At 44.7% G+C, this 13052-nt stretch overlaps 1 protein-coding gene across 29 annotated transcripts in view; it reads right to left on the bottom strand.

Annotated features, from left to right (window-relative positions):
• Positions 1–13052, bottom strand: part of LOC119007749 (protocadherin alpha-C2-like) — a 191839-nt gene that overhangs the window by 10307 nt on the left and 168480 nt on the right. For 28 of the 29 annotated variants that reach the window (XM_037077630.1, XM_037077626.1, XM_037077634.1 and 25 more), the window contains 2 exons: positions 5381–5445; positions 1876–1961 (listed from right to left, as the gene is read on the bottom strand). In XM_037077630.1, the coding sequence (XP_036933525.1) occupies positions 1876–1961; positions 5381–5445 (151 nt within the window). Of the gene's footprint in view, positions 1–1875; positions 1962–5380; positions 5446–8908; positions 11785–13052 lie in introns of those variants that run through there. The other variant, XM_037077606.1, reaches the window with a different exon arrangement.

Below are 13052 nucleotides of genomic sequence, written 5' to 3'. Positions count from 1 at the left end.
CAGAACATAAATCTTTCCCAAGCTTGTCCTCCAGTCAGGCAGATCGGGTGATACTTTTTTCATATTATCTAACCCAGAATTATCCCTAATCCAACCCTCAAATGTGACCTGAAGCTAATACAGCCCTCAGCTAATATTTCCATTCTTAACCTGATTAACGATGAAATAAAGAAGGGACAGTGAGCCTTCAGGCATGGAGAGGTTAGTGCAAACGCAACGTGTTGTTCTCGAACTGCCACGGCTTAATTAGACCACCTTAAAATCCTGCCAGCTGATCTCGTTACCGCTGACCCGCCCTGAGGACGTCACAACTGCCTGTTCTCTTCTCTGTCGTCTCTCCCTCTCTCTGTTGATCTTTCTATCTCTCCATCTATCATGTTTTGAAGTGCCTGCAGGCTGTAAGTCCTCAGCCAAGGCAAGAAATCGATGGCAGAGCGGAGGCGGCTGGGTGTGTGGATAGGAAGCGACAGTAGTCGGTGTGTGGGTAGTTTGTCTGCATGCCCAGCCCACCGCCTCCTGTCTATAAAAGACAGCGGGCCAAACCATTTCTACATCCTTAATTACAACAAATCGCCTCTTTATCTAAACTTAATTGCACTGTCCCTTCCTTGCTCCAGTCCTCTCTCTGTGGATATTTCTGTCGAGTTATCTCACCTGTCTCCACCATTTTTTCTTTACCAGCCCACTCTTCTTTCTATGTGAGTCCTAATCCCTTTTGACCCCATTTGTCACAAGAAAAAAGTCGTAAGTTGAGAACTTTTGCTCCTCAAAGCACACAGGCATCTGACACTGTGTAAGAGCATGTTTGGTCAGAAGTCTTGGTTAGGGGCAGGGAATATGGCATCATATGCAATGACATTCACATTATGATGTCCATGAAATGTCATCCAACATCGAGTGTGCTGTCGTTTAGAGATTTGTTATGCTCCAGTGTTCCTGCTCTGACGATTAAAAGCACTGTTTTCTAATAAGCCCTTGTTTGAGCCTTCTGTGAGGTCTTGTCCACCCTTGACGAGGGCCAGATGGCCAGATGGCCAGAAATATTTAATAGTTTTGACTCCTGTAAATAAACCAACTATTTTCAAACTGACTACTTGGAAACAAAAGTGCTGCCGAGACTGTTTTGCAATGGAAATTCCTTTGTCAAAAGATTGCTCTTCTGATAGAAGAGCAACATGAAAATCTAGCTTTACAATGCCCAAATTTTTCGCTATGAGTCGCTATGCATCCAAGACTCGATTATTTCCCCAACCCCCGATCCTGCTCTTTGTGAGTGTGTGTATAAAAGCGCTACAGAACAAGAGAGATCCACATTAAGTGAAAAGCTAATGTAATTGTGTTTTATTATTCTTCTCTAATGTGTTCTCGAATGTTTGTCCTCTGTGGCTCAGTGGCTTATGTCTCTGTAAACATCTAGCTGATAATCCAAACAGCTATCTGCTCGCTCTCTCCCTCTTTTGCTCTGTATTGTCTCCCTTCCTGACGCAGAGAGCAGAGATATCCATCTACGCCTACGTTGCATGTGTCATTTCCTCTCACTGCAGCAGCGCGAAGGGTTAGGAGTGGGTTGGGGCGATCTCGTAGCAGATACCTCCGTTGTCCTCATTTTATTACTCTCTTGTGGTTTGATAAGCTCTTTAGGAATGTACAGATGTTGGCATAGTTTGTGCTGGTATTGTCTGAATCTGTGTCATGGAATGTGTTAACAGAGATCCACTAAACTGTAGATGGGTATCACTATTTTGGACCTTAAGGATGAGACGATGTCCATGAGTGCCAAGTAGACCTCTTTATTTATGTTTCTTTTACTAACCCACTGCTCACTGTAAGTTAGATGTGATTGGCTGAGGTGAAAGTAGCATGACAGAGTCTTACCAGCGGCGCTGGATGCAGTGGGCCAGTTCTGGACCAGGACCCCTTGGGCTCCCTGCATTACTGAGGACTCTTCCATGTGCACTGAGCTGGAACACAAAAAAACAAGCATGCACATAAAACACAGTGGAAACATATTCGTACATACAGCATACACAAAGCCATGTCATAATAAGATGCACGACAGAAGGCTTCAATAAACATGATTAGATAATTTGTTAAACTTGTTGGTATTATTGTTTCATGTTACAAAGCTCCCACATATCCAATTCTCTCCATATGGTCCCTATAATGCACAATATTGTAAATTCAAACCTTGGTACTCTGTATGCAGTTATGAGTTGGGGGTATGAAGCAGACACAATCCCAGAAATGCAACATTCAGATTAGGATTAAAGTATTCACCCTACATTTTCCTGACGTTCTCAGGATTATGGATTACAGATGGCCGCTCTTACATTTTCACACTTGCTCGGTGAGATTCCAGCACCCTCCCCTCTACTGAAAAATGCCACACTCTCTGTAGTGATGAGCAGCAACAGAAATGCTGCTAGAAAACACAGCTCTCCCTCACTGCCTCTCACTGATATAAAAAGGGAAGGATTACATTTTCTAGCTTTGTAACCATTTTCATCATCAAAGTGCAGGTGAGACCTGTAATTCTTCACAAATGTCCACTGCTTTATGATATGATCGAAGCAAGGAGGGCTAAACTGCTTTTAAAAGGTCAGTTCACCCAGATTACACAAACATACTGTTGCAGTCTGGCCATGAGCCATTATTCAAGCCATGAAGAGACTAACAGATAGTATTATGAAATTATTTGTCTATGATTAGCCAGCACCACCCATGTTAAAATTAACTTCAAGCTGCTGTGTGTTAACAGCAGAGTAAAGACTCTTCAAATCTAGAATTTATTTTGTTGAAGTTACTAGGGATTTTTATGTTTGAGAAACACATCAACCACACCAGATTTTCATTCTAAAACTACCTGTCTACCTGTGTCAACTAGGTCCCTTAAAGTAAAAACACTTTTCTTGGCAATCTGTATTGGCATCAATAATTATTGTGCTTCTTAAAAATAAAAATAATTAAAAGAGAATGTTGTAAAAATTCTTCATAGCTGTAGTTTAATAATGCTAAAAATGGTTTCAAAAAAAAACAAAAAAACCTTAAATTTAGATCCCTATGTATCCCTGGTGATTCTGTGAAGACCTCAAAAGTGATTTGGAGATGGAGGCCATCTTAAGTGCTGCTAAGCAACAGCACCATCGAGTAGCAGTGATAAGATGTAATGACAATAACTGGAGTGATGATACAGTTTTCAGCTTATGTCATTCCTCGTCATCTTCTCCTACTGTCTGTAAACTCATAAATCTTTCTCATTAGGAAATATTTAGAACTACAGTGATAACAACACAGCCTCCTAAAAACACAATTAGGAGGAATTGCTGCAAAGTCCATCAGATTTTAAACAAATTTATATAGGTCAGTGCATTACATGGTGTCTGGGTGCGATACTGAAAATCTCTCATACAAGCTCTGATTACAGATGAACATTCGGCGGGGCTTGCTAATGGCACATTGGGGGGGACAGTCAACGTAAAACACATCAGAGTGAGTCACGAGACAGATTTAATATGTTAGACTGGTTCAACACAGGCACATTAACACTCATTAATCCCAGCTGTAATTATGAGGGAATCAGTGTGTCATTAATGACACTCGGATGGTGCAGAGTTATTAATCTGACATGGACATCAGCGTGTCACACATGAATACATATACACATTATTTACACAGATAGTGTTCATGTAAACTAAACTGCATTACTCGACTCAAAAACAAAGATACTAGGCACTGCATTATGGTTGAAGCATGGACAGCAGCACTAAAGTTTCTCTGTGTATACATATTTTTCTATTATGTGTTACCAAGAAATACGCCTTAATTTTCCCGAACATATTAATTGGAAAATCAGTTGTTTTCTGTTTAAGGCCAATGTCCCAAACATATCTATCCATAGGAAGTGGATAGATTACATAGATATGATCGATGATCATAAGTGGATAGTTAACTTTAACTCATTAATCCTGTGACTTTATAATTATGGTGCCATCTCACTATCATGACCCTTGATTTAGTCGGGCCCATCTGATCTCACAGCAAGTAGCAGCCCGGTGCCTTATGGGTAATGTGATCACTGGTGTGGCCATGCAGCGATTCTCACGTCCCTGATAGGCCATCTTTCCACCTGACTACCTGCCCTTCATCCACCACTGACCCCCTCTCTGCTTACCCTTCCCTCCTGTCAGTTCTCCATCTGTCTATAGAAATATAAAGAGGGATACTTTCTCCTCTTTATATCATCATAATATAAACAATTTCTGCTTGTTCAATTTTGTTTTAATCAAGTTACTCAGTTTACATTAATTGTACATTTAGTTATTCATTTTTTTGGGAAATAATTGATGCAAACTCATTCCCTTTTCTCCCCCCAGCATGAATCATAGCTGAGCAACAGCTGTCGGCAAAGATGATCTCAGACTACTCGAACCTAAATTCCTCACCCAGCTCTCACATACAAAGATGGGTAGGACTTTCAAAACACTTGACTGGTGGCCTTGTAAAAGGGACACACTGTACCCTTTTCATATTGATGTTATTTATTCCATTTCAACCAACTAAAAAGGATTTAGTGAAATGTCAAGAGTGGATTAGACTCTGTGGTAGACCTCAATGTCAGATCAATATAAACACCAACATCAAGACATCTTTTCAAAGGTTTTTATCATCTGACTACATGTCCTTTATTAAGTCATTCAAATTACATTCAGGCAACAGCTTGCCTGTGGGTCACAAACTAAGCTAATTAATGACATCATAATTTGTGCATTCACTGGTTCTCCAGCTATAAATAACTGGGAAAGAACCGAAAGGGTGTTGTCAGATATGCAAGAGAATATGGGGGTTAATCTTTAAAACAGATGACTAAATTACTCTACCTAATAGGCAAAGGAAAGTTAGATAAATAGTGTATGTATGTTTCCTTCAAACTGATATGACTAATGAGAATAGAGAATGACCTTTTAGTATGAAGCTATTATCCTCATATATTATCGCCACTGCAGAATGACAAGAGATGACTTTGCATTAATTCAGTCAATTTATGTTCATATTAGCCTGTTTTACATATTGAAAGTAAAGCTTCAAGGACATACTGAAGCCATTTCTGTAAACTATATGAGGATATGTTGCACCACTCCCACAGTCAACTGTACGTTTGTTTTAGGCAGCTGAGTGTATTGTTCAAAGCTGTCAGAAGTAACAATAAGTCTTACGAAAGGGTGGGTGGTGCTTAAGATCAGACAATAGACAATGGTGCATGTTATTTGCTTAAATCTCATCATGGTGAATAATGGTGTACATGTTTTTTGGTTTTCAACAAAACACGATGAAATTGGCTGGGTGAGGTATGAAGTGGCAGGAAAAAAAATGGGACGCTTACCTCTGCATTACACCTCCTGCTCTCAGGGAGGCTGAATATCTCCAGTCTGCACTCGGCACTTTGGGCTGCAAGAGAGAGTGAGAGGAATTGAGTCTTAAGTACAGGCGAAAGCCAATACTGTCTCATTAATAAGTCATGGCGAGAACTGCAAGTGCATGTGCATCACGCACGTACATAAACACACAAACTCAGTCACACACAATCATAGCAATGACAGCTTGGATTTCCAAAGGAGAGTGATGAATTTAAGCTCAGAGGTACATCACCTCTCCTCGAATCCAAGCCTTCACCTACCCCCCCCCCCCCACCCCAAAAAAAGAAATGACTTTGAAAGGTTTCACCCCAGCGGCCCACTGACCCTGGCACATCCAGGGTTAGTCCCCTTGGACTAGGCTGATCAAGGTATGCTCCATTATCATGGACACACTGCTGACTGGGGTGAATACAGACTGGATTCATATCTACAGCAGTCTATCTAATACACTCCATCCTGTCATCTCTAGTCTCTATGAAAATTCTGAATGTGAAAATCATAAACGGCATCATAAAATAACTGAAATATCTAGATGTTTTCAGTGATGCTACATCATGGCTTCTGCTGTAATTTTCCTTCCCACCACAAGCCCCTCCCTTCCTCTGCTCTGCCTCTGTAGATTCACCACCCCCTCTCCTGTGTTGTTGAGTCCTTTCTCCCTGTTACATCCTCTTTACACTGATCAAAACCTTGAGTTTCACTGGCACACAGTCTGCCTGAGTCAGTCTGACACATCTCACCATGGTAACTGTGCAGAGCCCAGTCTACATTTTAGCCTGCACCCACCGCCCTCCGTCATCTCACCCCTGTGAAGGTCACAGGTGGAGGAGGGAGGGGGGAGGGAGGGGAGATATCAGATTAACCCCCTCGGCCCTGCAGCTAGACTCAGACACATTGGAACAGAGGGACACAAAGAGACACCAGGACTGACATGCCAGTATGAGATTTCAGCGTGATTCTAGGAAATTCTATTAGCACAAATATACGACATTGTAAAGCCTCACCAATGTAGTAGAGGTTCTGCTATAAAATAGCGCTCACAGTGCAGCAAAATAGGCTGTTAACCTGGCAACATAAATGAGAAGAGATTGCATTTTCACTAATCTCAACCTAAAGCAGTGAAAAAGCTAAACCCAATCAGACTGAGAATACTGAATTCCCCCTGCTTGGCCATGCAGTTCATAAGAGACCCATTTGCAATCCATTTCCTTTCAAATATGACAGATGTTCACTTGGTGCTGAAGCTGCATTGACCTCTATGAGTCTGCAGTGGACATTCATCACCCTTGAAATCCAATATTTGGTCTTAATGAGAGAAGCCTGGTATTCCTCCTGGAGTCAATCAAACAGAGCAGAATGTGTGCAGGGACACACGTAACTGCAGCATCAGAGACATTCATCTGTGCTGGAAACTGAGGATACACTTGAATATTTGAAGACAATCGCTCCTCATAAAGCAATCAGTGGCTGGATCAATAGTTTAGATTGATCATGCAAAGAAAAAAATATTGTGGTATTAATTGCACGGGAAGAGAATGAGACAAAAGCCCTGTAAATAAGACCAGATTGTCTACAAATGGGACTAAACGGCTTTACTAAACGATTGCCCTGTTGCAGCAAGCCAGTGGCCGAAGGGAGAGGTCTGCTTGGCCGTATGGTGTTTATGGGGGGCAAATGAAAACACACACACGCGCACATACACACATTAGATACAAGCATCTGGAACCTAAACATGTCCACAGTCTGATATACTCTCAAGGGAAGACATGCAGGCAAAACTAGATTGTTACCGGTTGCCACACAGTGAACATAAACAAAAAATAGACGAGAGGAAGAGACAAACAACCGAATTGTACCAAGGAGGAGAAATCAATACATTGTGTTTCATCACTGGAAAAGGAGAAACCAAATTAAGTGGAAATAGAATGGAAAATCCCACGGGTTTTAACTGTATTCATTTCCTTTCCTTGGCTGTACATTGTAAATCAGGGAAAAAAGAAAGCTTTCGGTTTGGCTACTCATCCCTTTTCTCGCCTTTTTCTCCATTATTCCCCCCTCCTTCTGAGTGAGCACTCCTAGCATGGATACAGAGCTCACACCTCCGCCATCAACACTCTGTCCAATCACCTTTCATCCCCCGCCTCATCTGCGCTGCGCCAGCCAATCCACGCACAGCACAGAGAAACACATCGGTTAATTACACCGCAAGAACAAACATGACTGGCATCTAATGAGGAACACATGAAGTGTTAAGGGAGCAATTATCTCAAACATTTCTTTATTCCTCTGCTCATCTTTTCACCATTTTCTGAACTATATGCTCATCTGTTTTTCTGCAGAAAGACCTGGAGAGGCAAACACTATTATGTAGAAAACAAATGGTGTTTGTTCTATCCTAATAATACTGTTTGTTCTACTACAACCAGGAATGATGCAAACAACTCTGTGCGTGTTTTTACATGAGGAAAACAGATCCAAGAAACCATGATATGAAGCTTCAATCAGACTGAAACTCTGCCTCACTCCTGCCTTCCTCACCGATTTCCCAAACTCTGGCTTACTGCTCAGTACCAGAGAGGAGGTACGTGACCAGAAGAGGATATTTTGGTGCAGTGGGACTTGTGGCCCTCGTAGCTGGCAAAGGCTGCACTGTTTCCCAGACTCTCCCTCTCTATAGAAGTGACCACTGATTGCCCTTTCGACTTACTGGACTGGAATGTCGTGGCACACAGCCCATTGCGGACAAATGGCACTGGCTGTGTGGGGTCAAAAGTCAATGAGCTACTGAAGTGTACTGGTTTATTCAGAAAGAAGAAGTAATAACAAGGAGCGGAGAAAGAGAGCAAGAAACGCCTCTTTAAAACTATTTAGACTGCACATCTCTGCAGAACTTTGGAAGACAGGTGCACTTTAACATTTTGCACTCTGAATCACCAAACAAATGCTCTTTAGCAAGCGAAGGAACACACACAAAGACACTATCTAGAGTGCGCCCACCTGCCCACTCAAGTAAACACACAACCAAGAGAAGCTACCCACACTTGAGTATAACAGCTTGAGATGCAGAGCTCAAAATAAAAGGCACCTAATGTAACAACCACTAAAAGTCATGATAGAAACATTTACTTAAACAAAATGGAGGTGTCTCTTTCCTCATCCTGATAGACACAGATCATGTAAACTTCCCTGAGAGATCTTTAATGACTAAATAGATCCTGGGAGTGGCCCTTATACTTATTAAATGTTCATATGCCTCACAAAACAATCTGAAACAGAAGCGAGGAAATGTATTGTTAAACCTCAAAGACAAAAGGCTTCAACAGCTCCAAAACCATAAATGTAAACTGCAATCCTACTGCAAGAACACCACCCCAAAGCAAAACCTGAGCCATAGCTCTCTGAGAATTTTCCTTTTATGGCCTGTGCTTTGTGTGTCATTTACTGTTGTGAGGCAATCTAAAATAACAAACACAAACATCACACCAGACACACACCTGAATGGCAGTTGCGTCTGGCATACTCAGACGCCGCACAAATAACTGGCTCTGTCCGCTGTGGCTGGTGACGTAGCCCGAGCCCCAGGTGCCACTGTGTGGCCGTCCAGTGTTGTAGAACATAAAAGTGTCACTTCCTGATGTGGCGGTCAGGCATGTCTTGTAACAGTATGTTTTGGTCAAAGACCCATTTCCCCGCACTTCAATATAATGCGGTTCCACTTTGAGGTCACGGCGCAGGGCCACATTGTTGTTTGGTTGCCCTCCGCCTCCTCCTCCTCCACCACCTCCACCACCTCCTCCTCCTCCACCACCACCTCCTCCACCTGCAGCTCTTCCTCCACCCCCGCCGCCACCTGCTTGGGTGCCCCCCTCTGGAACACTCTTCTTGGACACGCAACATGGGGAGCAGGAGCCAGGCTGGGTGCAGTAGGCATGGCAACGCACAATGGCCAGCACGAAGACGGTGACGAGGAACACAAAGGTTGTGGCACTCAGGGCAATAATGAGGTAGAGGGTGACATTGGAAAACATTAAGGGACTGTTGGGCCTGATGATGCGCTTGGGGTCAGGGGCTAACTTTGGTGGCAGCTCCAAGACGTGCACATGGATGGTGGTGATGGAGGAGAGTGGCGGTAGACCGTTATCACGCACCCGCACTGTCAAAACGAAGGAGGTGGAATTGTCCTCGATGACCCGTCTCGTGGTGCGGATCTCACCTGTGTGCTCGTGCACCTTAAACAGGTCAACGTCTGTGTTGGTCTGTTCCAGAGCGTAGAGCAGCCAAGCATTCTGCCCTGCATCACCATCCCACGCCGTCACCTTGCTGACCAACACACCAGCTTCAGCATTTTTCATCAGGGTCTCTATGGTGCGGCTCCCATTGGACGGTGGGTAGACGATCCTGGGCGAATGATCGTTCTGATCCATAATGTAAACATACACTGTGGCTACACGGCTGAGCGGAGGCACGCCGTTGTCCTGGGCTTTAACTTGAAAGTGAAACTCTCGCAGCTTCTCAAAGTCAAAGGCTCGCAGGGCATAGGCCTCACCTGTATTAGGTTTGATGCTGACGTAGCTGGCTACAGGGATACCGTGGTTGTTGTCATTAAGGACAGTATAGGTAATGCGAGCATTTTCTGCAGCATCAGCATCTGTGGCCTTCACAACACACAAAGCTGCACCGGGGGCATTGTTCTCTGTGATATAAACAGTATATGATGTCTGTTCAAAACGAGGTGGGTTATCATTCACATCTGCAACGTCCACCTTAAAGGTCATTTGGGATGACAGGGGTGGCGTGCCTCCATCCACAGCATTGACAGTGACGTTGTAGGACGAGATGGTTTCCCGGTCCAGGAAAGCGGATGTGACGATGGTGTAGTGGTTCCGGAAGGACTTGATCCTGAAAGGCAAATTGGGCATGATCTCCAGGGTGACTTGTTTATTTGGTCCAGAGTCTCGGTCGTTCACACTGATCAATGCTACTACCGTGTCAGCCCGGGCATCCTCTCTCACAGGGCTGGAGAGTGAAGACAGTACAATCTCAGGAATGTTGTCATTGACATCCAAAACTTCTACGACTACTTTACAGTGAACTGCCACGGGAGCCGGCCCCTTGTCCATAGCCTGGATGTACATTTCATAGGAGTTTGTCTCCTCATAGTCTATATTGTTTTTCACACGAATTTCCCCTGTGTCTGTGTCCATGGAAAACATCTGTCTGACTCTTTCTGGTGTGTAACTGCTGAAGGAGTAAAACACGTCCCCATTGGAGCCCTCATCAGGATCTGTTGCATTTAACTTGATGACAAGTGCGCCCTTTGGAGAGTTTTCAGACAGTTTCACTTTGTACACGGAGCTGTCAAACGCAGGCACGTTGTCATTGGCGTCAAGGATGCGTACATTGATTTTGGCCGTGCCAGTTCTCTGCGGGGTGCCTCCATCCATCGCTGTCAGGATGAGCTGATGAGATGGCATCTGCTCGCGGTCAAAGGGCTTTTTGAGAATAAGCTCGATGTGCTTGTTATTGGCAAAGGGCTTAATAGAGTCCAGGGTGAGGTGGTCGTTTGGGCTGAGGCGGTACTGCTTCACAGAGTTGGAGCCATCATCTGCATCCTGAGCTCCCTCGATGTGGAAGCGTGACCCGGTGAGCGCCGACTCCGCCACCTCGAGCTGATATTCATCTCTAGGGAACTGCGGCGCGTTATCGTTCACGTCCAAAATCTCCACCTCCACGTTGTGCACCTCCAGCGGGTTCTCCAAAACCACCTCCAGGTTGCGCGAACAGGTGCCACTGAATTCACAAACTGTCTCTCGGTCAATGCGGTCACTCACCACCAGCTTTCCAGTTTTGTGATTGATGGTGAAATATCTCCGGCCGCTGTCCGACGTGATCCGGATTCGGCGGGTGGAAAGTTTCCTCAGGTCCAGACCCAAATCTCGGACAATGTCACCGACCTGCGCGCCGTTCTCCAGCTCCTCCGGGATGGAGTATCGGATTTGCGCATTTGTAAGGCCACTGAGTAGGAAAATAACCAGATATAACGACAAAGGCACATTCTCCTTTAGGCTGTAACAGCATCGCGCCGTCACAGCCATCGCAGGCAGGCAGAATTTGCAGACGGGTTTGAGAAATCTTTCCGCCTTTTCAGCTTGCTGTGCGTCCCCACCCGCCTCATTAAAAACGAGGGAATAGTCCGCGCATAACTCCGACTACGTGCAGGACGACCACCGCATCCTCTCTGGTGCCTGTTTAGAGGGAATTTTCCCCTGTGCATCCATGTTTTCCTTTGTCTGTACGGGTGCTGTTATTAAAATTCTCTATCCTCCCAGCAAGGCTGACTTTCACTGATGCTGCCTATTGGTCTCTCTCTCTCTCTCTCTCTCTCTCCCTCTCCCTCCCTGCGCTGTGGTGATGGTGTCTGTGGGCAAAAGGGGAGGGGGAGCCACTCGCTCGAGCGGTGCTGGCTGCATTTCAGCACCTCCGATAAAATGATCGAGCGTCATCTAATAAAAAGAATAAAACCACAAAAGGCGAAAACTCCTGAGTTTTATCCGTCGGCACATGTGGACACCGCACATGGAGCCGACAACACCATCGGCACACCGCTGATTCTTTTTTTTGGGGTGGCAAATGCGATTCGACACAATCGTTTTCCCTCTTTTTTTTTGTCAGCGCCACCGCCCTTTTCATTGTGCGCCGGGAATCTGATTTATGAACCAGCCTGGCGTTTAGACTTCCCCACTGATGGAAGCTCACAATTATCCAGGAGCCCGAGAGCCAAACGGGGAGAAGCAGATTTCTGATACATGCAGAGTATATTTTATTTTTCATATTTTTGGGAAAATAAAGGGATCTGATAAATTAATAAATAAACCCACTGTAAAAAAGAAAAAAAAGCTCCATGCGAACTGGTTTGAGTGTAGCATCCCTCAGTAAAGGAGTGTTATTAAGATATCTTCGAGTTTATAATCACAAGAAAAGGGAATGAACCGGTGAATTTTGGGGGGGTTAAATCACTCCAACAGAGCTGTGAACCTGTGTCTGTCCACGAGTTAAAGCGCTGGGACACGGGGGACTTCTGTCAGCACAGACACACATTATTCTGTTCTTTCCTATCACCTTCCCCCCCCCCCACAGTGACAGCTGACAGTGCTCTGTGCTCACACCGCTATTGGATGCGGTGGGTGCTGCAGAGCCCCTTCGCGTCACAGGTTCAAACCCCCCCGCCCCCCCGTGTAAAACACAAAGCCGGTTGGTGATCATGTGGCATGTTCGCTGGTGACGAGGCCAACCGGGTCACAGACAAGATGCTCCAGATGTGACCCCTTTCTGCATCTGGCAAACATACAACACTGGCCTCTGATGGTTACGCAGGCACTGATAATTAAAGTAACCACAACACGACATCTATACACGCTGCCCTGCATAATGCACATAAAATCGATATATACAAATTAGCCTACAGCTGCCAGATCTCACCAGTCCTGTCTCAGGTGTAACGACAAGACTCACATTATGCGATTCCACTGTTTTGACGCCGTAGCCTGCAGAAACGGCGCATGCGCACTGTAGCAGCTGGCTGCTCTCTAATTACTCGGGCCTCAGAACAATGTTCCTCAATTACATTCAGATTTAAAT

The sequence above is a fragment of the Acanthopagrus latus genome, chromosome 18 (genome assembly GCF_904848185.1).
Source record: "Acanthopagrus latus isolate v.2019 chromosome 18, fAcaLat1.1, whole genome shotgun sequence".
Lineage (NCBI taxonomy): Eukaryota > Metazoa > Chordata > Actinopteri > Spariformes > Sparidae > Acanthopagrus > Acanthopagrus latus.
This window is presented reverse-complemented; position numbering and strand designations above follow the sequence as displayed.